Raw genomic sequence first — 27857 nt, 5'->3', positions numbered from 1 at the left:
AAAAAGTTCTGTCCCTGATTAGCCTGTGCAGTCTGCAATCTGGGCTGACACTTTACGAACAAGCATTAAGCCCAGTTTCCTGAGGACTAGGCCCATATAGAACAGACTCTGTGAATGCAAACTTAAGGGTTGCAACAAATGCCGCAGCCATGGTAATATAGATTTAGATAGATAGATTTATTTCGATAATGAGCAGCATAACATAATACAACAACACATACATACATTAAAATGTAACAACATTTAAATTATGTTATAAATGAAATGCTGTGTGATAAACCATGTCAGTAAGCATCAATATCAAGGATGACACAAAAAAGAGATGATAATCTCTTGTTTCCATTGTGGTGCTTTCAACTGATGGTGGTCTGACATAGAGAGGCATTGACGATGAAAACAAAATAAAAATAGTCATTACAATATGAAAGAACAAAGGTAGTTATAAAGATGACTAACTTATGCTGTTGCTCAATTGATTATGACACTGTAACAAGATAAAACAGAAAAACCTTATAGTAACTGACCTATGTAGTTATCTCAGGCTAAAAGCACAATGTTAAAAATAAAATAATATCACATTACTCTTGGGTCTAGTGAGGAGTTAAAAACAAAACAAAAATAAATAGGAAAAAAATCACAATTCTAAAAAGTGGTTCTTTACCGCTCCTTTAAAATTATCGAAAGTGGGAATGTGGAGGTAACATGTTTCATAACTTACATCCTTGGTAAGCAAAAGACTTAATCCCAAAACTTTTAACCTTTGGAGGCCCAAATGACACATGTTCACTAGACCTAGTTCTATAAGTATGAACAGAATCCTGAGTTACAAAGTTTTGACTCATGTAGCTTGGAGATAGTCCATGCTTAATTTTGAATACATGACATAGTGTAATTTGTTCCACTCCTGGAAACCGGTAACCAGTTTAAAGAAACAAAATGTTGCAAGATGTATTTGAGGTGGCGTGGGACCCCTAATATGAAGTTGTAAGGGTACATAGTTTATGTTAGGGTGTAATTAAATAAGAATTTTATATTTATTGCACTGGTAAGATTAAATACAAATAACTGAAATTATATTTATTTAGCAGTGAGCTAGCATACTCTTGTTAACAATCATTTTTCACATACCTTCTTGTCATACCATTCAGGTACAGATATGTTTCAACTAGATCTTACCAAAGTCGATCATTGTTAAATGTCTCTTAAAATTGAAACCAAAGTGTCATGATTTTTAGCGAGGCTGTTTTTTGGAGAAAACCCGAGCTATTGTCATAGCCAGCTCGTCGTCTGCCGTCCGATGTCCGCCGTAGGCGTCGTGCTAAAATCTTAACATTGGCCATAACTTTTTAGATATTGAAGATAGCACCTTGATATTTGGCATGCATGTGTATCTCATGGAGCTGCACATTTTTAGTGGTAAAATTTCAAGGTGAACATTATCCTTCAAGGTCTAGGGTCGAAAAAAACAAAGTCAAGGGAAGTAATAAGCTTTAAATGGACATAGTTATCTGACCTGCCCACGTATACAGAGCTCCAGATAAGGGTCATATTTTCGTAATTACGAATTATTTTCAAGTCCGTTACGTATTTATTTTAAAATCTTGTCGTACCATTAAGAATTACAAAATCAAGTTACAAATATTGTTTTTACATCGGTTCGTATCGATTTGCATTGAGTTCTTTTCGAGTATTAAAGATCTTTTCGGTGCTTATATAGAATGGTTATCGGGTTTATTAAACAAAGCGCTTTTTTTTTTCAATAAAAGCGGCGTGTACAGTCTATCTGTCAAAAAGCAATGGCGGCGCCCAGAGAGCGTCTTAAAAAACTGCAAATCGTGCAAAAACACGCTTTTAACATATTGTAGGCAAAGTGAGCCGAAGTTGAATGTAAAGAAAGACATTATAGAAAAGATCTTATACGATGTTGTATGTTCAGTTGCCGACACAGTCGGAAAAGCTAAACAAAAACGCGACACGACGGGTCCAAACTTAAGCACAAAAAAAACATTGAACGAGTGGAAGGAACAATTCCCGTGGCTTATCGTTGAAAAGATTGAAGGGGAGACTTGTTTTAATTGTGAAATATGTAAAAATTCATCGAAGGCATGCAATCTAAGCACAGTTTGGGCATATGAAGTTTATTTGAAAAATAAAATTGTAAAATACTGAATAGACACTGTTGAACTCGTATAAATAAAGTTGCTAGTATGTTTATTTTGATTTTTTTTGCTAGAAAATAACCATTATTATTTATTTTTAGGACATTAAGAAAAGTTAAGAATTATTTTCCAAAACTTAGTAGTAACGTTAAGAATAAAATTTCAGAGTTAAGAATTTTTTTTGAAAATCTGGTAGTAACGTTAAGAAATTCACAAAACCTTATCTGGAGCTCTGGTATATATTTTTATCCCCCGCCAGAGGCGGAGGGATATTGTTTTGGCGTTGTCCGTCCGGCACTTATGTGTCCGGAGCCATATCTTGGAAGTGCTTTGGTGGATTTCATTGAAACTTCGTATGAGTATATATATGCATAAGAGGATGATGCACGCCAAATGGCATTGTACACCATCTGTTAAAAACAGAGTAATGGCCCTTTGTATCTTGAAAAAATGCTTTTTACTATAGGCACTTTTGTGTCCGGATCCATATCTTGGAAGTGCTTTGGCGGATTTCATTGAAACTTCGTATGAGTATATATATGCATAAGAGGATGATGCATGCCAAATGGCATTGTATACCATTTGTAAAAAAACAGAGTTATGGCCCTTTGTATCTTGAAAAAATGCTTTTTACTATAGGCACTTTTGTGTCCGGAGCCATATCTTGGAAGTGCTTTGGCGGATTTCATTGAAACTTGGTATGAGTATATATCCCCTGCCAGAGGCGGAGGGATATTGTTTTGGCGCTGTCCGTGCGTCCGTTACTTTTGTGTCCGGAGCCATATCTTGGAAGTGCTTTGGCGTATTTCATTGAAACTTCGTATGAGTATATATAAGCATAAGAGGATGATTCACGCCAAATGGCATTGTACACCATCTGTTAAAACCAGAGTTATGGCCCTTTGTATCTGGAAAAAATGCTTTTTACTATAGGCACTTTTGTGTCCGGAGCCATATCTTTTTTAACATAACAGATGTTGTGTTCACTCTGCAACACTCTGAAAATTGAGTGTATATAAACATTAAATGTTTTTGTGGAAAACCCACAACTTATTAATTCACCTAAATAAATTTTGAAGGCTCAAGAACCTTCCTCTGTCTTAGTTTTGAGTTATTGTCGTCCGTCCGTCCATCTGTCAGTATGTTCATCCGTCCGATTTGCACCCATCCTCAAACAAAGCATATGTTGCGGGGGATATCAATTCTACGAATTTGCTTGTTCTTAAATAAATCAAAGAGGCGCAGTTGGCGGCATTGTGTTTCTGACAAACACATTGTGGTAAAAGGTCAAGGTCATCCTTTACAGTCTACAGAAAAAAGTACAAATTTAAGGGAAGTAATAAGATTTAACAAGAGCTAGTCACAGTAGTGCCAAATCCCCGCCGAAATGTGTTGGCTTGTATAACAACATTTGTTTTAGAGAGTAGAATATTTGTAAAAACAAACAAAGGGAGATAATTCATTATGCTCCGGACAAAAATTTACTTTGAAATTAAAGAAAGGGAGATAATTCAAACACTAAGGTAGATAGAGTTATGGTTCTTAGTCACTGCACTTCTCCTACTTGCAATCAGTTTTTATTTCAAGTTTCAAGTAAATCCCATCAGTAGATTTAGAGTTAAGCTCCGGACAGAAATTTACTTTAAAATTATATAAAAGGGGAGATAATTCAAAAACTAAGGTAGAAAGAGTTATGGTTCTTGGTCACTGCACTTCTCGAGTTGCCATCTGTTTATATTTCAGGTTTCAAGTAAATCCCTTTAGTAGATTTAGAGTTATGCTCCGGACAAAAATTTACTTTAAAGTTATATAAAAGGGGAGATAATTCAAAAACTAAGGTAGATAGAGTTATGGTTCTTAGTCGCTGCATTTTTCCTACTTGCCATCAAGTTTCAAGTAAATCCCTTTAGTATATTAAGAGTTATGCTCTGGACAAAAATTTACTTGAAAATTATATAAAAGGGGAGATAATTCAAAAACTAAGGTAGATAGAGTTATGGGTCTTGGTCACTGCACTTTTCCTAGATGCCATCTGTTTATATTCTAAGTTTAAAGTAGATTTGGAGTTATGCTCCGGACAAAGTTTCGGCCGGACAGACGGATGGACAGACGGACAGGACCAATTACTATATCCCCTCCGAATTTTTTTTCGGCGGGGATAAAAAGGGAGATAATTATTCAATATTCAATATAGCCACTTTTTATATTTGACATGCATGTGTATCTCATGGAGCTGCACATTTCGAGTGGTCAATCACAGTCACGGTAGTGGCTTTTAATTATTTGCTACTAAAAATAGAGATTTGTTAGAGACAATTATTTTCAAGGGAAGTAATTTATATAATTATAAATCTCATATTATATATATCCTTACCAAGAATTGAAGTTCTTTTCACAGTTACTGTACAGATTTATTATTTTGATTATTTATAACTTTGATTGATTTGTCAAAGTTTTTTTTTTAAATTATTTAATTATAATTTCTTTGATGTTCATTACATACCTGTGGACTAATGTCCATAGATACATGATCAACTCTGGCTCTATTTTAAACCACAGGCCTTGGTTGTCAGTGGTGTCTGACATGGTCATAATTGACTGAGACTCCCCCCCCCCCCCACCCCCCCCCCCCACCCCGGTTGGATTGGACAAAATTCAAGGGAAGTAGTAAGCTTCAAAGGGAGATGATTTCTATACCTGCCAAATTATAAATAGCAATTTTATTTCAAAGCGGCGCATGGGAGGCACATCTCTTGATATAATTATCATTTCTTACCTGTTCTAATTTGTGAATGCTAGTTTTCATTTAATACCAGTGGACTTATGTCCATACATACATGATGAACTCTGGCTATGATCTCTTTGATAAATCACAGGCCTTGGTTGTCATTGTATCTGACTTGGTCATTTTTGACTGCCCCCCCCCCCCCCCAAAAAAAAAATTTCCAAGGGAAGTAATAAAGCTTTAAAGGGAGATGATGTCTAAACCTGCCAAATGATAAATATAAATTTTATTTCAAAGTGGCGCAGTAGGGGGCATTGTGTTTCTGACAAACACATCTCTTGTTGGGTCACTAGGTCAAAGGTCAAGGTCACTTTGACCTCTAAAAAAAGCCGAGCATGGCACCAGTTATGCGGTGCTCTTGTTACAATAATTCACAATACTTTTAAGTAAAGGGAAACTAGCTGATTTCTACATGCAAACTGTGTTTAATTTCTTTGTTGTACAAACTGCATTACATTGAAATATTTTCATTTGATTGCTTTTCATGTGATACAAAGCTCAATACAGTACATTTCTTCTGCTCCATTTTCGTAAAGTTTACTCTAAGACTGTTTACAGTTTCACATCAATACATGCTTGTGTAGTAAGATATAAACCCATACCAGTCAACCAACCTGACTCTGAGACTGTTTACAGTTTCACATCAATACATGCTTGTGTAGTAAGATGTAAACCCATACCAGTCAACCAACCTGACTCTGAGACTGCATTTGGGGTTATTTTTATTGTACATTAAAACACTACTAAACTAATATATCCAGTCTATAAAAAGAAATGGGGATTTGCTAATTGTCCGCTAATGTTTTCTAAACTGTTTTATATGCCCACAATCAAGATACTTTATTAATACATAACATTTTATTTTTATACGTGTTCTAAGCAGATTTTTGTGTGAAAGGGATCACTCTGGCAATGCAATATAGCAAATGCATTTTAAAGTTATATTCAATACCCTAAAATATTGGTCATCCCTCCTCAAAGGCAACTAATTGGCCAATTCGAGTGTCTCTCATTTCTACTAAATTTCTTTATATTTCATTTTAATTTAAATAAACATCAATGTTTTAAGGTATAAGTGTGAAACATGTGTTGAGTTTTGCTGGTTTAGTTCAAATGAGGCAAAGTTAGATTCAATCATCGGGTCTTTCACTTACTTGGAATTTTCTGGGTTTACGAAATTTGCTTCAATGGTGTACCAAGGATCTTTGTAGACATCTAGCCATGTCACTTTCTGATCATGTTTCCAGTTTCCTATTATCAATAAACTTACAGAAAATTCCATGCATACTCAATTGTACTATTTTGTGTGTAATTAAGGAACATACCTGGATAGAACATAAGGAACATACCTGGATAGAACATAACTGCCTTAACAGAGGATTACATTTATTGTGTAAACAATGTTTTGTGTGTCAGATGTATTTTAATTAAAACTGACTTTACAGTCCTTAATTTGAGAAAAGCAGTTAACAGAATGTTAATTGGATTAAAATGTATCCCAACAAATCTTTTCATATGTATGATTTTGATGTATACTTCTGCTAAAGATGATTTTATCATGGGCATTTCTGCTGATTCAAGGTTTTCAAAAAAGCACAAATGGAAAAAGGTAAAACTGCCAAACATATTGACTTTTACATTATGGCACGTATTTTGCTTTTCATATGTCACACAATGTTGCTTCTGTTCTCATGAATGCCTTTGTTGTCCCAGAGTACTTCAAGGTGGTTAAAAACTGCTTTGGAGCCATGCTGTGGGAGAATGGGGCTCAATGCAGTCTGCACAGGCTCAACACTTTCGGCTGTTATGGGTTTGTTTACCTGTTGTTCCTGTTAAGCCCGTGCAGTCTGCACAGGCTAAACACTGTCAACACTTTCGGCTGTTATGGGTTTGTTTACCTGTTGTTCCTGTTAAGCCCGTGCAGTCTGCACAGGCTAAACACTGTCAACACTTTCGGCTGTTATGGGTTTGTTTACCTGTTGTCCCTGTTAAGCCCGTGCAGACTGCCCTGGCTCAACTGAGACAACACTTCATGTACATGCATTAAGCCTTGTTGTCCCATGGTGTGGCTTATTTATTTTTGACTGCTTCTGAAATCAGTTTTTCTAGCGCACCTTAAGTTAGTTCATAACATTGCCCCAGTTTTTCTAGCACACCTGAAAATAGTTAAAATGAATGCTCTTTATTGTCAGTTCATCTGCTGAAGTACAAAATGCCTTTGTTTTATAAGTTAACTGAAAATAATAAGAATGATTTTGTTTGCTAAGTGCATATAAACATAGGTGCAAATACCCATGCTTTTTTATTTCACCTGCAAATAGTTGAAAAAACTGTTCTTTTCCAGTGCATGTTTGTTTATTTTCTAGTTTTGCAAATTCATTTCATTCCATTATTCCTGCTGTTGCCGGCAATTTAATTGCTAATGGGAACTGTTACAACTGTGTGCACTTTTTCTCTTCTGCAGATTTCACCACTACTTTGACAGCATTGGTTGGCCCCTGAAGGAGAAGACTATGGTCACCATGGCAACTACATTTTTGTGATCCCTTATTTCATTGACATCTGTTTCCAACTGTCACGTGTTCCGTAGATTAATAGCAGCACCAAACTTCTCAGGGTTTCATGTATTCCGTCAGCTTTAAGTTCAATATTGTCTTAAGATTGTCTCATAGAAGCCTTGTTTGATTCATATAATAAATGGGGAAAAAATAGGTTGGGTATTAAATGTTGCTTGTTCAGGAATTAATTAGGTTTGTTATCCAAACAATTCACTTAATTCGTTGTGTTTTTGTCGGCAAGATTATTTTTAGCTCATCTATTTTTTGAAAAAAAAATAATGAGCTATTGTCATCACCTTTGCGCTGGCGTCGGCGTCCGGTTAAGTTTTGCGTTTAGGTCAACTTTTCTCAGAAAGTATCAATGCTATAGCATTCAAACTTGGTACACTTACTTACTATCATGAGAGGACTGGGCAGGCAAAGTTAGATAACTCTGGCATGCATTTTGACAGAATTATGTGCACTTTTTATACTTAGAAAATTGAAAATTTTGGTTAAGTTTTGTGTTTAGGTCCATTTTATTCCCTAAGTATCAAAGCTATTGCTTTCATACTTGCAACACTTACTAACTATCATGAGGGGACTGTGCAGGCAAAGTTATGTAACTCTGACTGGCATTTTGACAGAATTATGTGCCCTTTTTATACTTAGAAAATTGAAAATTTGGTTAAGTTTTATGTTTAGGTCCACTTTATTCCTACAGTATCAAAGCTAATTCTTTCATACTTTTATACTTGCAACACTTATTAACTATCATAAGGGGACTGTGCAGGCAAAGTTATGTAACTCTGACTGGCATTTGGACGGAATTATGGGCCCTTTATACTTAGAAAATTGAAAATTTGGTTAAGTTTTGTGTTTTGGTCCACTTTACCCCTAAAGTATCATAGATATTGCTTTCATACTTGGAACACTGGCAAACTATCATAAGGGTACTATAAAAGGACAATTTGCATAACTTGGTTGTCATTTTTACGGAATTATGGCCCTTTTTTGACTTAGTAACTTTGAATTCATGGTTAAATTTTGTGTTTCGATCCACTTTACTTCTAAAGTATCAAGGCTATTGCTTTCAAACTTCAAATACTTTCATGCTTTCATGAGGTTACTGTCCCTGGCAAGTTGAATTTTACTTTGACCTTTGAATGACCTTGACTCTCTTGATTAGATTTGATTGATACTTTGACAAAACTACTCTTACCTGACATACCACAATAGACTCCACCCAAACCATCCCCCGTGCCCGAATCACCCCCCCCCCCCCCCCTAATTTTTTTTTTAAGATCATCTCACAAATGACCACCACACCCTCACACTTTACCCCCCCCCCCAACCCCACCCACCCCAAATTTTTTTTTTTAAACAGTTAAAAAACAAATATTTATTTTTATTTTATTTTTGAAATACCGTCCAACCATCGCACCCAAGAATCCCCCACCCCCACCCAATTTTTTTTCTTCTTTTTTTGCATTTTTTTTCGCATTTTTGGAAGATAATTTAATAAATGTCCACACCCCCACACTATACACCCCTCTTCACTCCACCCCTCCCTCCTTTGTGATTGAAATTGAGAGTCCCTTCACCTTTAAAAAGAAAATAAGTGAGCGGTCTCCATCCGCAAGGCGGTGCTCTTGTTTATATTGGATTAAGGTTTTCTGCTTATGAACTATTTTTGTTTTCCAGCCTTCAGAAATGTATAAATAGCAGCATACTCAAACTTAGTAAAACGTTGTATCAGTTGACGTTGAAATTGAAATGATTCATCAATGTTTTGTAACCAAAAAGCCTTTATTTTCAATACTGCACAAATGAAATTGTAGGAGGTGGGTTTAGGTGTGTATTTGTTTTTAAGGACAACTGACAGGTAACAGCATAAAGGGTTGTGTTAATTATCATTTCTAGTTTTGAAAGCTGTTTTAATTGGAATGTGAGAATGATAGATATTAGGCATGTAAGAGTGAACCTATATAATTATGATTGTAAGAAATTGTAAATGTTTACTATTGTATATAACGCCTAATTTATTTTGTAGAAACGAAAATTATTTTGTGTAATGTGATTGTTAGCTCCACTATTCAACTAATAGTCGGAGCTGTACTGCTCACCCAAATTGTGGCATCCATGAATCTTGTTCTGAGAAAACTGGGCATAATGCATGTGCGTAAAGTGTTGTCCCAGATTAGCCTGTGCAGTCCGCACAGGCTAATCAGGGACGACACTTTACAACTAAATTGGAATTTTGCTAAGAAGAGACTTCATTTAAACAAAAAATGTCATAAAAGCAGAAAGTGTCCCTGATTAGCCTGTGCGGACTGCACAGGCTAATCTGGGACGCCACTTTACCCATATGCATTATGTACAGTTTTCTCAGAACAAGACTCAAATGTTCTGAAAATGGTTAATTTGCAACATCTCCATATCTCTGTTCCTACTATAGCTGTACATCAGGAACTTATAACATGTGTTCAGCGTCATTATATGAGATCCTGACCAAGTTCTAATGGGGGTATTGTGACATTGTTTGAAGGTAGCTTTTATGCAGACCTTTAGTGGGATCTCATTTTGGGCCAGTTGAGTCAAGGTCATTGTACCATAACCCTTTACTACTTAGATACGTATTTTGAAATTTTGACGCAATTGTAGTCCCTTAGAAAGTTAAATGTAATTACAGACCTTTTTTACTAGATTAAAGTTTTGAAGGCTTCATTTCCAAACCCTTAGATACTGATAAGCAGCAAACAGCATAAAACCTGAATAGACTGCGAGTTCATCGCAGGCTGTTCTGGTTTTATGCTGGTTGCAAAAGCCATTTTCACTTTGCTTTGTATGGGGAAAGGGTGAAATAGAAAAATGTTTTCTGCTCAATAACTTGATTATTTGCAGACATTGCGCTAATACTCTGTGTGTAGGTTCCTAAAATGCAGACCTTGCTTTCACACTCAATTAGATTCAACTAAATTAATTTGTTAAAAGTTGAAAATCTAGTTTATTTGAATGGTCAAACTTGTTTTCATAATACATGTTCACTTTTTGGTTAACATGTATAACTGCTACAGATAATCAATGTTAAATATGTCCGTATGCTCATTATATCAGTTGACTGACAAACGTATATTGCACTATGACAGAGGTAGAAAAGTCAAGCTCGCTGTCTTGGTACAGATCTTGATATATTGGAGTTTTAAATTTAATATTTTTCTTTTTAATGCTCATGGAATGTAATTTTGTATGGAATAAATAATTAATAGAAAAATTAAATGGCACTTTGTAGTTCTAAACATGATGTGTAAAAGCCAATATCAGGTGTGATTAATTAGCCATTATTTTAACTGATTAAAAGTTAAGAAGAGGTTTCTTTTTCTAAAAAGTTTTAATACTTAAAATGTTTTATGCTTTGATAAGGTTGGAGAATATTCCATGACAAAGTTTAGTAGGACCGACGATTTGTCAAAAACGTTTGTATGTTCGTGTTAGGTATATTGAACCTTAGCGAGATAATGATTTGTTCTATGTTGCGTGTCTGGCGTAGACCGAATTTCCATATTGCATTCACATGTTGACAAAGAGCGGATCTGTGGAACCGAGTGAACTTCAGGAAATTGGTTCTTATGGGACTGCATATATCATCCACAACTTTTCCTTTTTTCTTCGTACGTCCGCAATTAGGGAACACGTAATTTGAAACACCCAAGAGGCCTTGTTTCAAAGGTTGGTTGTTACTAATATCTCACTGCGGATGTTATATTTACGTCCGAATTCAGATGTGTCTCAATTATGTACAGCGTTTCGTGTAATGCAACTCTGGAGTATATAGGCCAGCTGTCATTGGAAGATGTTAATTTCCCGGCCGATATATACACTGCACGTTGTTTGTTTGCATTGTTAATACAACAAGGGCTGTTTGTCAAACATGCATGCCCCCCATATGGGCTCTCCGTTGTAGTGACAGCCATTGGGTGAAATCAATAGGGGTCATCTGCCAGTCATGATCAATGTACCTATAAAGTTTCATGATCCTAGCCATAAGCGTTCTTGAGTTATCATCCGGAAACCATTTTACTATTTCGGGTCACCGTGACCTTTGACCTAGTGACCTGAAAATCAATAGGGGTCATCTGCGATTCATGATCAATCTACCTAACAAGTTTCATGATCCTGGGAATAAACGCTCTTCAGTTATCATCCGGAAACCATTTTACTATTTTGGGTCACCGTGAACTTTACCTTTGACCTAGTGACCTCAAAATGGATAGGGGTCATCTGCGAGTCATGATCAATGTACCTATGAAGTTTCATGATCCTAGGCATAAGCGTTCTTGAGTTATCATCCGGAAACCATTTTACTATTTCGGGTCACCTTGACCTTTGACCTAGTGACCTCAAAACCAATAGGGGTCATCTGCGAGTCATGATCAATGTACCTATGAAGTTTCATGATCGTAGCCATTAGCGTTCTTGAGTTATCATCCGGAAACCATTTTACTATTTCAGGTCACCGTGACCTTGACCTTTGATATAGTGACCTGAAAATCAATAGGGGTCAACTGCGAGTCATGATCAATCTACCTATCAAGTTTTATGATCCTAGGCATAAGCGTTCTTGAGTTATCATCTGGAAACCATTTTACTATTTCGTGTCAATTTGACCTAGTGACCTGAAAATCAATAGGGGTCATCTGCCAGCCATTATCAATCTACCTACGAAGTTTCATGATCCTAGGCATAAGCGTTCTTGAGTTATCATCCGGAAACCATTTTACTATTTCGGGTCACTGTGACCTTTGACCTAGTGACATGAAAATCAATAGGGGTCATCTGCCAGTCATGATCAATCTACCTATCAAGTTTCATGATCCAAGGCCTAAGCGTTCTTGAGTTATCATCCGGAAACCATTTTTCTATTTCGGGTCACTGACCTTGACCTAGTGACCTGAAAATCAATAGGGGTCATCTGCGAGTCATGATCAATCTACCTATCAAGTTTCATGATCCTAGGCCTAAGCGTTCTTGAGTTATCATCCGGAAACCATTTTACTATTTCGGGTCACCTTGACCTAGTGACCTGAAAATCAATAGGGGTCATCTGCGAGTCATGATCAATGTACCTCTGAAGTTTCATGATCCTAGGCCCAAGCGTTCTTGAGTTATCATCCGGAAACCACCTGGTGGACGGACCGACAGACCGACATGTGCAAAGCAATATACCCACTCTTCTTCGAAGGGGGGGCATAATAAACTAATAAGCTGTGACGCGTTCTGGGAAAACTGGGCTTAATGCATGTGTATTTGCTTCGTGCGTTGGTCCTTTAATAAAGTCTCTTCTAAAGGAAAATCTGTGTAGGCGAAAATTCCCGCCCCTGATTAGCCTGTGCGGACTGCGTTTCCAGCCGTTTTAATTACACGATGGCCACCTCTTGAATCGTTTTCCATAAAAAGTTAGTAAACAGGCAAACCGCCAACTTATTTTGAAAATGTCTAGATTCTAGGTCGAATTCGAATCAGGGTTATGGTTTGCGTTTTAAATATTTTATTGGAACACAAAACGTCCAAAACAATAGAACTAAACATCAGCAACGACGGAGGAAAACCAACTTAAAACTTAACCATGTAAACTGAATAAAACAATTTTGATAAAAAAATATTTGCGTTGAACAGACGGAAACAATTAAACTGGTTCAATTTTCAGCAGCTATTGAAAAATCGAACCTTAAAAATTACCATGTAATTTTTAATTGAATAAAATAATTGCTTTTATAAAATATATGCGTTGAACCGACATAAAACACCAGACCTGAAACAGAATCCTCGCGCGCCATATAGACGATCGCATCAACACTATCGGAAAATCTGAATCTGGGACAGATGGATGTTAGGGGACCCATTGAATCAATACCAGTATCATCTCGCGAGAAATATACAAATTATCGTAAACACAGTTATTGATCGAGTTAAAAACTATGCGGACAGTTTCAGTTCTTCTGTGTACGTGTAATATTAGAACCAGTGAAACAATTGTGAAGATTTTATTCATTGTTATAAACTACACAAGACTGGATATACGTTCTTGATTCCAGTGTCGTAACGGTTGCTCCGCTTTAAAACAGCTGTTGTTTGGTTCGCCTGTTAACGTGTTGTTATTGGTTGTTTATTTTCAGGGGCGAATAGGTGAGTAATGCACATACATGTTCATAGCGTTTCAAATTCCATTGTACCGCAAATATAACACACATATATATATATATATATATATATATATATAGTCTGTGAATTTCAGCCCGATTGCCGTATACGATGTGCATTGCGTGTATAATTATTATTTAAAACGAGTCTCGATCTGAGGAAACGGTGTTTAGTGCATGTGCGTAGTGTCCGATATTAGACTGTGCAGTCCGCACAGGCTTATCTGGGATTACACTTTAAACGTAAACTGGATTTTATCTTTATAAAAAAAGACTTCATGTTAATGAAAAAATATATATATAAACGGAAATGTTCGTCCCGGATAAGTCTATGTGAACTGACAAATTGTAACTTACTTTACCATCAAACTCACGTTCAATATTGCATCATAAACATAATTGGTTGCTCGTTATTTATGTGAGCATTGATTAATTAAGAATGTTTAATAATAAAGTTGCCAGGCAATCTGTACCTACTTTACCAGGCGTTTCTTTTCGGTACAAAAAGGATGTTGTATGCGACTGCAGAAGGTAGAATGTATTCATATTAAGATATAATGGACATAAAAACCACTGACTTGACGAAAGCTAAGACAAAGATAAACGTTGAAATTTCAACTGAACGCGCCTTTGCTTAAAGTTTAACAAGGTGAAAACAATGATAGGAAGCCGACGGGTGGTTTGTGTGCACTAGGTCGCTACCGCGGGATAATTCAGATAGGGGCGAAAAAGGTGCCAAACCATTTTCTGTATATGTAAATCCATTGACCACGATTTTGTTTTTAAACCTTGGCCTAAAACTAGTTCAACCCGACGGAAAGCTGACGCGTGGTTCACGTGCGATAGATCTCAATCGGGGGATAACTTTTGTTAATTACAAAGGGACCATTAATGTGTCCACCTCTTCACTGGACAAAACGCACTGGGCATGTATGGGCACTCCAGACTTCCTTAATTAAAACATTGCTCTATGGTAGTCTCATATGTATAATAATTATCTGCATAATGGCGTGTTTGTAATAGACAACTACAATAAAGGCAAGGACAATTATACTCCTGCATGAACACTATACTTGTATTGACACTGTCATTACTTTTGTTGTATTTTACTACAGGTGTTTACTGAAAATATTTAAAACACCCATATGCAAAAGGAAAATGTCAGGGATACATTAGTAAAGCAAACAAGTGAACACCGCGCCGCAACCTCCTCGTGACCCTTGACGTTATCTCGCGTGGCCGGAAGCACGTGAGATGGAGAGCCTCCAGGAACGTCTACTGGAGCACGTGGTGCCGGACCAGGTCGGCAACGTGGGCAAAGTTGCGTACCGCTTCACTGAGTAAGTATGGCTTCCGGTTCCACATAAGCCACGTTATGGGAAAACTGGACTTAATGCATGTGCGTAGTTTCGTCCCGGATTAGCCTGTGCTGTCCATACAGGTGACACTTTCCTCCTAGACTGGATTTTCATTTAAACGAGAATCCATTTAAATGAACAATTTCACACAAGCAGAAAGTGTCGTTCCTAATTAGCCTGTGCGGACTGCACATGCATAAAGTACAATTTTTACAGACCGAGGCTCTTATGGCTTATAATTTTATCAATCAAGTTTGAAATTCCCCTCTCCAGTCTAGCTTTTTAATCTAGACTGGTAAGTCAATGATTCCATACGTATGTGATGAGTGTATAGCTTTATTTAAAAAAGTATCTTGATTAAATGATCATTGTTTTTATTGTGTTGTTTAATCTAAGGCAATTAGATAAAGTACATTTTCCTTTTTCAAAAGCTCCATTCATGGAGAATCATTCTGCTTTCTCATTAATTCTTAGACATCATATCTTTTGTTCAACATTTCAAACCTAGTCCTTCAACTATATTATAAGCGGTCAATCAATATAAAATGGGCCTTTTCACAAATTTGGCATGTATTGAAGTTTGTCATTAAATGCTCTATATTAAGCAATGTAAACATTGGATCTAAAAAGCTCCAGTAAAAAAAAAAAACAAGAATAAAATCAAAGAAAGAAAACAAAGTAACCCTCTACGGGGCTGGAACCACTGACCCCTGGAGTAAAAGTCTACCGCTTGGGCCACTCGTATAGCCGTGCACAAACCATAAGTGATGTATTTTATACTTTATATAAGCAATCCTCGTAGTATCACAAAATATAACGGCAATAACAGAACTCTCAAAATTATTCAATCGTTTCACGTTGCAACGCTGTATAATTTTCAGGTTTTTAAATTGTCAAAAGATGCACATAATGGATATTTTAGAGCATGGTAAATGTTCTACATACAACGTAAATTTGCGAATCTAAAACATTTTTTTTTTATTTTGTCAAATTTTCCAAAACGTGAAAAGGCCCCTATAATGGTGGTATTGAATTATACGTCTGATAACGTCCATTAACCATACCCGAAAACGTCGCATTCTGCTATTATTGATCTGATTTATTTTAAACGTTTAACTTGTCTACGCAATATATTCTCGCTTTGCTCTTTGTTAGTAAATCCTCAACGTTATGACACAATTAAAACATTCCCGACTACACCGACGTCCCCCGCTATTTCTTTTTTTATATCTCGCGCTCAGTTTAATTTTATTTTTAAGCCACGGAATTTTAAACTGAAATAAAGGCACTGACCTACACAGCTGAGATGGGGCATACAGATCCAACATATTATGTTTTTCAAGCAGAATACATTATGCGAAACGTGTCGTCCTAGATTAGCCTGTCTAGTCCGCTCAAGGTAAAAAATAAGGGTCTACACTTTCCGCCTTAACTGGATTTTCGCTTGGAAGAGACTTGCTTTAAACCAAATATTTCATAAAATCGGACATTGTCGTCCCTGATTAGCCTGTGCGAATTGCACGTAGCAAGGCTCATTATAAATTTATTTGGGGAAATGATGTGCATTTAATGATATAACATAACTATTGTTCTTTTTCTGTTGATATTATTGTGTTGAATTGCGGTTCCAGGATGCGGATAGTTCACGTGCACTGGCCTCGGGTGAGCACGGTAGACGGACTGTTCATGGCAAACAATGGGGCGCTGCGTCTCGAGGGGAAGTACGAGCTGCACAGGCCCGGCGTGTACGGTCAATCTCTTGTATTAGCACATGATGCTAATTTTGTTGACTAAAAGTGTTGTTGAATATAATTTTGGGCACTATATTTACATTTTATATTTTCGTTTCGGGTTATCGTTTGTTTCTATAAAAAATGATCTCGGATTTTTTTTTAAATTTTACGTCGAAGGTCACGTTGATGTTAATGTATCTGATGATGACCTTGATTCTGATAATAAACATGCTTCTACTGTTGTTGCTTCTGTGGATTTTGATACAGATGATGAGTGATGGAACTTTAATTGTGTTGTTGTTGCGGTTGATGCTGTTGTTGTTTTACGGATCTTGAGAATGGCGATGATGACGACGATTACTTCTTTTATAGACTCGGGTACCACAAGTGCGGCGAGTTCCTGTTTGACCTCAGTGCCATATGTCTCAGCATCAAGGAAACCCAGCTGTCAGGTACGCTTTCGGACATTTCTGCGCACATCAATCTTTATTAAAAAAACCTGAGCCGCGCTTTGGAAACGGTCCTTATTGCATTTGAAGTCTCGTGCCAGACTAGCCTGTGCAGGCTAATCAGGAACTTTACTTTCAGCCTAAAATTAATTATGCTGAGAAGACATTTCTTTCAAACAAAAATACAATAAAAGCGAAAAGTGCCGTCCCTGGTTAGCCTTTGTGGACTGCGCAGGCTAGTCTTTGACGATTCATGACTGCGCAGGCTAGTCTTTGACGAATCATGACTGCGCAGGCTAGTCTTTGACGAATCATGACGCGCATGCATTGAAACATGTTTTCCCAGAGCAAGGCTCGCACTCTTTTGTTTGTGAAGGTTTGCCATAGCTTGCTTTTAACGGTATTGTACCGAGAACGCCAATAAACATGTTCTGTATACGACGGCGTTGTTGTGACAGTAATTGTACAATGTCGAGCCGAAACGATCATACGCCATTTGAAGGATACTTATCGTCATTATCATAGAATGCTATTAAACACATCGATAAGTATCGCCAAAACAGCACGTTAAGACGTCGTATGATTTTTACGTATCACCCTTTTCAAATATAATTCTGTTCCTACACTAGTTTTCATGGCTGTATTTTAGCTCACCTGAGCACAGCGTGCTCATGGTGAGCTTTTGTGATCGCCTTTTGTCCGTCGTGCGTTGTGCGACGTCAACATTTGCCTTGTTTACTCTTTAGAGGCCACATTTATTGTCAAATCTTCATGAAATTTGGTCAGAAGATTGGTTTCAATGATATCTTGGATGAGTTCGAAAATGGTTACGTTTGCTTGAAAAACATGGCTGCCAAGGGGCGGGGCATTTTTCCTTATATGGCTTTATATGGCTATAGCAAAATCTTGTTAACACTCTAGAGGCCACATTTATTGTCCGATCCTCATAAAACTTGGTCAGAAGATTCATCCCAATGATATCTTGGACGAGTTCGAAAATGATGTCGGTTGGTTGAAAAACATGGCCGGCAGGGGGCGGGGCATTTTTCCTTATATGGCTATGGTAAAACCTTGTTAACACTCTAGAGGCCACATTTATTTTCTGATCTTCATGAAACTTGCTCAGATGATTTATCCCAATTATATCTTGGATGAGTTCAAAAATGGTAACCTTGGCTTGAAAAACATGGCTGCCAAGGGGCGGGGTATTTTTCCTTATATGGCTTTATATGGCTATAGTAAAATCTTGTTAACTTTCTAGTTTGCTCAATCTTCATGAAATTTGGTCAGAACATTGGTTTCCTGTGTAGTAAAGTTTGGTTTTATTATGTCAATATTATGTGACATTAACTGTATTATGTAATTTTTCATAACACAGAATTTTCATAGTAAACATAACTGTTTTAGTCATTAACACTTATGAAAAGCCTTTCAACTAAGAGATAACTGAAAGAAAGACAACATGAACATGATTTTGCAGTATTTATGCAGTATTTATCTCCCTTGTTTATCCTGGTTCAGTAATCTATTTTTAGTTCTGCTCTGGAATTTGAGAAGATATTGATCATTGATAAATGCACTGTTCTGAGAGAAAATTGACTACCGGTACTCTGCCATTGATCACTTCTGAACTGTATAAAATAAGCTGTTGTGGCTGATTTAAACACCTCTTGATGCTTTCTTGAAAAGTTAACAGCTCTTGAAAAAGGTTGGAATTTTGAAATAATTAAACTCTAAATTATTTTTAACACCAGCATCAAGACATTTTGACATTATTTTCTAAATTATTCTTATTATTTATATTATTTTTATTTGGCATTCTATAAATTAGAAAGACTATATTCTATTTCAATAACTGTAGTAATTTTTTCTTATTTTTACATTTGATTCACTGAAGTTTCCTAATCTCCATAAATAATGTTCTTTAGATTAAATTAGACCTATTTTGTTAACTAGATTGTTGAAGCACTTTCTAGACTAACAGTAACTTATATTTATATCAGTTTTTTAATACAGATTTTGAACTTCTTTTTACATTCATTAAGGTATTTGCTGTATGTTGTTCATTTTTTGTAACGATACTTAGATTCTTTAGACTTAGCGCGTACCTGTTATTAATTTTCTGTCATTGTTCTTCATTTTCAGAGTTCTTGGAATAAAAATGTGTTATTTTTGTTAAAGCTGGTTTGGTTTTCACTTATTAATAAATTCTTTAAGTGTTTTTAGGCGTCCCTGACTGAACGCCTTTAGTTAATTGAATTACAACCAGTCAGTATGTTCATCCTGACCGGACATAAGAGTTTGTCAAATAAATACTTCCGCATTACATATGTGCTTACAAAGTTACATAACTTGTAACCGTCCTGTGACCGGTTCATTTGCGTAAGCGAAGGAGACCGCACTACCACACCTGGATAGGACAGTTGAGTTCGATAACGGTTTGGATCGGTAAAAAAACATGGTCGCCGGGGGGGGGGTATTTTTCCTTATATTTATATAGTAAAAAGGCTTTTGAACACTAGAAGTAACATGTTTTGCCTAATCATCATGAAATTTGTCAAAACATTAGTTATATGGATGTCTCGGACGAGTTTGAAAATGGTCGTGATCAGTGAAAAAACATGGCCGCCAGGGAGTAAGGCATTTTTCTTTCTATGTATATTGTGACAACATGTGAACAGTCTAGAAGACACATTTTTTTCCCAATCTTCATGAAATTTGGACATATCTTGGAAGAGTTAAAAAATGGTCCAGGTCTATTAAAAAAACATGGCCGCCAAGGGGCCATTTGTTGTTCATTCTTCATGATACTTGGTTAGAACATTTGTTCCTTTGATATATTGGGCTGCAAAGAACAGGTCCTTTCTTTTTATCTCAGGTGAGCGACTTTGGGCCTTTCAGGCCATCTTGTTATAGTACGAAACAAACATACATTAAAACCAGTTTTCCCAGAACACGGCTCATATATCCGCAGAGTCCCATTCACTTCCGTCCGGCCGCGTTCGCCACCACCAGCATCACCACCGCTCACACGTGCTTCCCGCGCACCACGTCACGTGCACGGTGGGTCACATCCGGGTACGCTTCCACGGCGGCGCCGCCAGGTTGTGCCAATTCCTGACCTCCATGTACATCAAGGTTTACAGGCGACATTTGGAGGCGCAGGTATATTTTTTTACAAAGGAACATTTTTTTGTATTAAATAAGACACGAGTCAATTTTAATTATTATTTTATGATACATACATTCACAATATTTCGTTGGAATATATTTTGTCCTGGTTTCGCACTTAATATCCCCTTTGATATTACATGTGACTCTATAAATGTACAAAGTTATTGTCATCGAATTAAATCACGATATCGTCTGGTAATAACAGTGTGTTTTTCGTCATCAATATCACTTCAGGCGACTCAAGTCTGCTCGGCGTATTTCCTTAAATGGGCCTTTCTCTGTGAACAATGGGTTTACTGCATGTGCGTAAAGTGTCGTCCCTGATTAGCCTGTGCGGACTGCACTTAACACTGGGACGACACTTAACGCACTAACTAACGACACTAAACCCCCTTTTCACAAAGCACGGTCCAAATGATTTAATATATCTACATCTAAATCCATGCTGCCCTAAATACCGAAAACTTAACCGATTTAATTATTATTACGCACAGTAAGGTTTTTAGCACATTTTTATGCCATCTTGTCTACGCTATTTGCCATGTCCTTTTTTCTAGACGCTAGGCATAAATGGGTTAAAGGTCCCCCCCCCCCCCGATAAGTGTTCATTTAAAGGCTGTGTCTGAAACGCCTTCATTAATACATTTTTACATAACTCCCACGCGATCAGTTTGTTTGCCGTGGACTTTCACACTTTATATTTTCGCCTTGTAAGAAATAAGATTTATACGTAGATTTTCGTCATAAACTACATATGTTAGCAATGAATAATGATCTGAAATAATATTTAGAAACATATTGTTCGCCGTGTAGTTAGGTCATAATATAAATGGACCATATAAACTTGTTTCTTTGAATGAAGAGTTATACATGCTTTTAAGCTCTGTTTTATATGTGAATCGTCTGTGAACACGTTAGCGCGTTTTAATGTTCTTGTTTCTTTGCGAGCCATAGCGATTAATAGAAATCGGTTGAGCGACACGAGCCCACTCTCACCATCTTGTTTACCTCACCGTTCTGCTGGTTCCGGTTTCAGATTGCCAAAGTCATACAGGAGACGGTACAGGACGACGGACAAATCCTCATGTCAGCTCTCTCAGGTAACACCGCATAGCCTTATAAAAGCCGCGTTCTGGGAAAACTGAGCTTAATGCGTGTGCGTTTAGGCTCATCTGCGAAAACACTTCCGGCCTTGTCATGATTTCGATAAGACGAAAAATTCCATTAAAGCGGCAATTGTTGCCCCTGATAAGCCTATGGGGACTGCTCAGGCTATCCTGCGATGAAACTTAACGCACATGAATTTTGCCCAGTTTTCCCAGAACAAGGCTCATATATTTTCAATATGTGCTTACAGTCTACATTCCGGTCGAACTTATCACGTATATACGCGTGTCACGATGTCTCAAATTTTTCGGACTATTTTGTGTATGTAACTTAGAGCTATTACGGCAGCAAATCTGCATGCAATTCTAGCATTTACAGTAGGTTCACAGTCAAGGTCATAATCACCTAAAATATGGCGCAATAAATTTAATTTGGATGGAAATATTACACTTAAATGTTGTGTATAGTTAGCTTACAAGCGACTTTTTATGCCCCCCTTCGAAGAAGAGGGGGTATATTGCTTTGCACATGTCGGTCTGTCCACCAGGTGGTTTCCGGATAATAACTCAAGAACGCTTGGGCCTAGGATCATGAAACTTCATAGGTACATTGATCATGACTCGCAAATGACCCCTATTGATTTTGAGGTCACTAGGTCAAAGGTCAAGGTCACGGTGACCCGAAATAGTAAAATGGTTTCCGGATGATAACTCAAGAACGCTTATGCCTAGGATCATGGAAATTCATAGGTACATTGATCATGACTCGCAGATGACCCCTATTGATTTTCAGGTCACTAGGTCAAAGGTCAAGGTCACGGTGACCCGAAATAGTAAAATGGTTTCCGGATGATAACTCAAGAACGCTTATGCCTAGGATCATGAAACTTCGTAGGTAGATTGATAATGGCTGGCAAATGACCCCTATTGATTTTCAGGTCACTAGGTCAAGGTCACGGTGACCCGAAATAGTAAAATGGTTTCCGGATGATAACTCAAGAGCGCTTATGCCTAGGATCATGGAAATTCATAGATACATTGATCATGACTCGCAGATGACCCCTATTAATTTTAAGGTCACTAGGTCAAAGGTCAAGGTCACGGTGAACCGAAATAGTAAAATGGTTTCCGGATGATAACTCAAGAACGCTTATGCCTAGGATCATGAAACTTGATAGGTAGATTGATCATGACTCGCAGTTGACCCCTATTGATTTTCAGGTCACTATATCAAAGGTCAAGGTCACGGTGATCTGAAATAGTAAAATGGTTTCCGGATGATAACTCAAGAGCGCTTATGCCTAGGATCATGGAAATTCATAGATACATTGATCATGACTCGCAGATGACCCCTATTAATTTTCAGGTCACTAGGTCAAAGGTCAAGGTCACATTGACAAAAAACATATTCACACAATGGCTGTCACTACAACGGAGAGCCCATATGGGGGGACATGCATGTTTTACAAACAGCCCTTGTTTAATGTTTATTTGGAGCAAGTCGGGGTTAGGTAAATGCCACTATTAACAAAAATGTAAAAAAACGTGACTTCTAAATACCTTTAGTTTAGTTCGATATTTTGTCCTGAAATTGAACGTGTCTGTTGCTTGGGATTCCATTATTGTCAACTGGGTCACGGTCAAGGTTACCGTTACTAGAAAAATAACACTTTTACTGCTCAATAACCTGGGTGTTTATCTAGGCATTCTTCTGAAATTGAGTGTGTAATATAAGCTTTTACGCAGACCTTGACCTTGCTTTGGGGCCAATAGGAATAATGTTAAAATTCAATGTTACTAACAATGTAAACACTCCAGTTTTGATAGAGCTATTGTGCTGTCTACTTTTGTGCAGGTATCTTACGTGCAAAACTATCTTAGGATTGCACAATTATTATACCCCACCGAAAGGCGTAGGTATATTTAAACGGCAGGCGTCATTCCCTCTGATCGTCCGTGCACGCATCCGCCAATATCACTATTCCAATATTTTGCCAACGACTATTGTCATACTTCTACAGTACAATTATACCCATTTCCAGGTTTTGACATCGATTTTTAAGGAATTATTTCTATTTTTTTTAAACTTGCATATAATTTCTTGTTCGTAACTCCTTATTTTCTGTGCGATTTGGCAGATAATTATCTGCCAGCGCTACAGTACAAGTTATCAAGGTCTGGCGATTGCGTTATTTTTAAGGTTTATTCTTATTTTTTTTAATTGCATGTAAAAGTTTCTGGGCAAAATTCCATTGTTATTGCGATTTTCGTCCAACATTTGCATATCATAAATTGCAAGTTGTACAGCTTATATGGTCTAAGTTTTATGATTGCAATAATTCTTTTGAGTTATTGCCATGTGTTTAAATTTACATGTACGTATTTGTGCACAACTCCTAAGCATGTTCATTTCAGTTTCTCTAGCTTCTTTTGTCGAATTTACTCGACATGTAATTGCTACTCTTTTTACAGAATAGTATGCATGTACAAGGATGCCAATGTACAGGCCTACATTCCTCAGTCACTTACATGCACACACATTTAGCAGCCCTATCCTGGTGCATTCTGCTTCGGCTTCTGACAAAAAATGAGCCACTCTCTGTGAAAACCGGACTTCATGCATGTTCGTTAAGTGTCGTCTTGGATAAGCCTAAGCAGTCCGCACTGGCTAATCAAGGACAACCCTTTCGCCTTGACTTAATCTTTGTCTATATTTGACTTCCTTTACATGAAAAATTCCTTAAAAGCGGATAGTGTCGTCCCTTATAAGCCTATGCGGACTGCACAGGCTAATCTGGAGAACACTGTACACATATCTTAAAGAACCGTTTTCTTAAAGCGAGGCTCAAATGTAATGAGCAAAAGAATGTGTGCATAATTGTCAGTAATGTAAGAGTTATTTCTCTTGATAAAATGTATACATAATTAGCCAGGTTTTCCGAAGGAAACAACTGGTTATTAGATTGGCGAATGCGGGTGGGCTGGCTGGCGGGCGGGCGGGCGGAACAAGCTTGTCCGGGCCATAACTATGTCGTTCATTGTCAGATTATAAAATCATTTGGCACATTTGTTCACCATCATTGGACGCGTGTGTCGCGCGAAAGAATTACGTCGATATCTCCAAGGTCAATGTCACACTTTGAGTTAAAAGGTCAAACATGGCCATAAATGAGCTTGTCCGGGCAATAATTATGTCATTCATTGTCAGATTTTAAAATCATTTGGCACATGTGTTCACCATCATTGAACGGTGTGTCGCGCGAAAGAATTACGTAGATATCTTCAAGGTCGCCACGATTAAAAATAGATTGATTTTGAAACAAGGGGGGTAACTGTGATGAACAATCAGTAGCAATGCACATTTTGAGTTGTAGTTGTCTTTCTTTATCAGACTTTTTTTATTGAAAACCTAGTTTTGCGACAATTTTGTCCCTTGTTTTAAGTTGATTTTAAGATGGTTCGTGAAAATCTCTACGTGTTTCAGTAATGGCTTCCATCAACCATACGTCGGAAAGACACGTTACCGGAAGTACGGAGCGCCCCACACCTGAACACGCACTTAGCGGTAGGGCACGTCGAGATCATGAAAATCGGGCGCCGATTTCTCCTTACTGGCTAAACGGCCGTTTACTTTTATATTTAGTTATTTTTGTAAATGTTTAAGCATTCGAAGTTTTGTTTATTGTAAACAAACAGGTATGCGAAAATGATATTTTAATGTCTAACAAGCAATGTGGTCGTAAAATGAATTTAACGTATGTTTAAAGAGTACATGTTGTTTACTGAAAAGGCCATAGAAGTTTTGAGCAACCTGGTCCATTTCCGTTTGCATTGAAGAGAGAATGGATCGGTCATTAGATTTCGAATGTGGTACCATAACAACGCTTATTTAAATTGTTAATCGACACATGTACTAATTTTTTAAAGAATTTCTTTTTTGCTGATAAGTTGTTATATAAGAAGTTTAACGGACGGATAAGTGAGGGTGTGAAAGCTTTGTAGGACACGATTCTCTGTGAGGTGTTTTAAAACGTAAGCAATAACGCTCTTATACAAAATACTTATTTCCTGATATGTCATATACATAGACCGTCTTATTTTAAAGTAATGACATTCGTCTGCTTCAAACAGAACCCGGTGGAGGGAAGATACAGCGGTTCCTGGACAGTTTTTCACGCGGCCAGCCACAGACTTGAGCCACGCCCTTCCATTTCCGGTCGCTCCTCGGTGCAGTCCTGTGCGCATACTCTCGTGCAAAATTATTGACTTCCAGTTGCAGTCGGTAGTGGTGTCTACTTCATGGCAGTTGTTCATTATTATTAAATGTCATGCTCTTGTTTTCTGAATATGTACATAATTATTATTGTAAATATTTAAATAAATCATCGAAACATGAACACGTTTATTTAATAAGATTTATTACACATACAGATATTATATTGACCATAGTGAAGAGGACACTGTGTTATATTTACGTATTATTGACGACGAGTTTTCTTTCTGGTTCATGCGTTACAAATTATCGTACAACGTAGTATCCAGCCAAAACCACCTTCGTAACCAAATTGCGTTATTGTTATTTCGTGTTCTTTCTTTTCTTTTTCAACCGTTACTGGTTATCATATATCATCACGATTGTGGTTTCTTTTACGCATTCAAAATGTTTAATGAAGTTTTATTGTGCGCAATATTTTACGGCACACGATTGCGAGACGAATAACGTCACAGAAACGTACGGTTTCATTCCGTTGTTACTCATGCCATGATCAGTTACAATTTATTACTATTTTCAGGTAGATACTGATATTCGAATTAAGATTACTCGTCTGATATACGTGTTATCACCGGTATTTATGCGCCATATTTTATTCACTAATTATAAACTCGTAATTCTTCTGAGGTGGAGCACACGTTTCTATGCCCGATTATTCCGTACCGTGATATCGAAAATATCGCGAGAACGATATCGTATATTACAGAACAGAACAGAACAGAATAGTTTATTTTTTGACTTAAGCATGTGAAGCTCATCGTCATTAACATACATATAAATAACAGCATGCGTTGAAGTACACACAAAAACACACATCATTTTAAAGAATAAATAATCTAAATAAACACGAAATAAACATAGTTCGTGAACATATTTCGTGAGAATGGTACATGGATGGGTTTAATACACAGTGGTCACACAATGTTATGCATATAGGTTTACAAATATAGGTATAATTACATATTTCTGACCTTATTTTTTTGTAAAAATGTATTTGTATTTAACACTACATATATATGACATTTTCTCTTATTTTAAAGCATGTTAAACAATACATGGCTAGCTTTCTTAATACAGTTTTGTTTGAGCTATTAAGTAGTTTAATAAACTTGAACATATTAATTGGCCGGATTCTATAATAGTTCGGAATTAATGCATTCCTAACATCATTATAATAAGGACATTTAAGAACAAAGTGAAATTCATCCTCGATGTCATTAAGGTTACATAATATACATTTGCGTTGATCTCTGTCAATATTCTGGTGTCTGCCCGTTTCTATGGATAATTTGTTGAATGCGGGCAAAAAAGTTTAGAGACCAGTAAACCAGTTTATTTCAGATTGTTGCGAAATTGATGTCTTCAGTTAAAACATATTTATTTACGCATCGCTGAAATAGACACTGTATTAAACCTTCCGTTTGAAACAATAAACAGTACTTCAGTATGGAAAGTTCATCGGAGACCTCGTCTCCGAAGTGGGAATCGAAAGTAGAAACCTTTTCAGCAATTCGCATCGCAAATATGCTGATATTTTCTGGAAAATTCAAAATAACCAGATGATGTTACGGTTATTCTAATGACAGGCACGTCGGCTATGAGCGGTCGACATTTATACAAAAAACATGTCATGCCAAAATATACTTCAGTGCCTCTCTTTTCGAACAATAACAGTTGCAAACCGGTTATGTTGTGTAAATGTTCGTGGTTTACCGACGACACAAATATATGAGCCGTGCTCTGTTAAAAGGGGTGTAATGCATGTGCGTAAAGTGTCGTCCCAGATTAGCTTGTGCAGTCGGCACAGGCTAATCAGGGACGACATTTTCCGCCTAACTGGATTTTTGATAAGAAGAGACTTTCTTTAAAGGAAAAAATCATACAAGCGGAAAGTGTCGTCCCTGGTAAGCCTGTGTGTACTGAACAGGCTAATCTGGGACGACACTTTACACACATGCATTGAACCCCCTTTTCACAGAGCACGGTCCAAAAAGGTTTTATAGAAGACGGCATTTTTTCAATTCTTCCTTATTTATTGGTATGTAACCTGCATACACTAACCCAAGCGATGAGACAAGACGGG

General features: G+C 37.1%; 2 protein-coding genes across 3 annotated transcripts in view; both read left to right on the top strand.

The window, feature by feature from the left end:
• LOC127869703 (ATPase family AAA domain-containing protein 5-like) overlaps nt 1–7655 on the top strand; it is a 38846-nt gene extending 31191 nt beyond the window's left edge. The window contains exon 22 of the mRNA XM_052412359.1: nt 7409–7655. Within this exon, the coding sequence (XP_052268319.1) occupies nt 7409–7487 (79 nt within the window). The 3' untranslated portion in view covers nt 7488–7655. The remainder of the gene's footprint in view (nt 1–7408) is intronic.
• Nucleotides 7656–12682: 5027 nt separating this feature from the next.
• On the top strand, nt 12683–25898 carry LOC127866876 (uncharacterized). Of its 2 annotated transcripts, XM_052407704.1 has the most exons (8): nt 12683–13667; nt 14797–15021; nt 16671–16784; nt 17145–17224; nt 20196–20386; nt 21432–21495; nt 24986–25066; nt 25633–25898. In XM_052407704.1, the coding sequence occupies exons 2-8, from the start codon at nt 14936–14938 to the stop codon at nt 25695–25697; spliced, it is 681 nt and encodes a 226-aa protein (XP_052263664.1). In that variant the 5' UTR covers nt 12683–13667; nt 14797–14935; the 3' UTR covers nt 25698–25898. The 2 variants fall into 2 exon arrangements, with proteins under 2 accessions (XP_052263664.1, XP_052263665.1); XM_052407705.1 differs by lacking the exons at nt 12683–13667; nt 14797–15021 and adding an exon at nt 16050–16438.
• Nucleotides 25899–27857: the final 1959 nt, after the last annotated feature.

The sequence above is a fragment of the Dreissena polymorpha genome, chromosome 2 (genome assembly GCF_020536995.1).
Source record: "Dreissena polymorpha isolate Duluth1 chromosome 2, UMN_Dpol_1.0, whole genome shotgun sequence".
Taxonomy (NCBI): Eukaryota; Metazoa; Mollusca; class Bivalvia; order Myida; family Dreissenidae; genus Dreissena; species Dreissena polymorpha.
Note: the sequence above shows the minus strand (reverse complement) of the source record. Positions and strands in the feature narration are given on the sequence as shown.

Coding starts and splice junctions, on each gene's coding strand:
- LOC127866876 (XM_052407704.1), top strand. CDS start 14,936: ATGGAGAGCCTCCAGGAACGTCTACTGGAGCACGTGGTGCCGGACCAG. Junction 20,387..21,431: donor GGCGACATTTGGAGGCGCAG/GTATATTTTTTT, acceptor TTCCGGTTTCAG/ATTGCCAAAGTCATACAGGA. Junction 25,067..25,632: donor ACCTGAACACGCACTTAGCG/GTAGGGCACGTC, acceptor TGCTTCAAACAG/AACCCGGTGGAGGGAAGATA.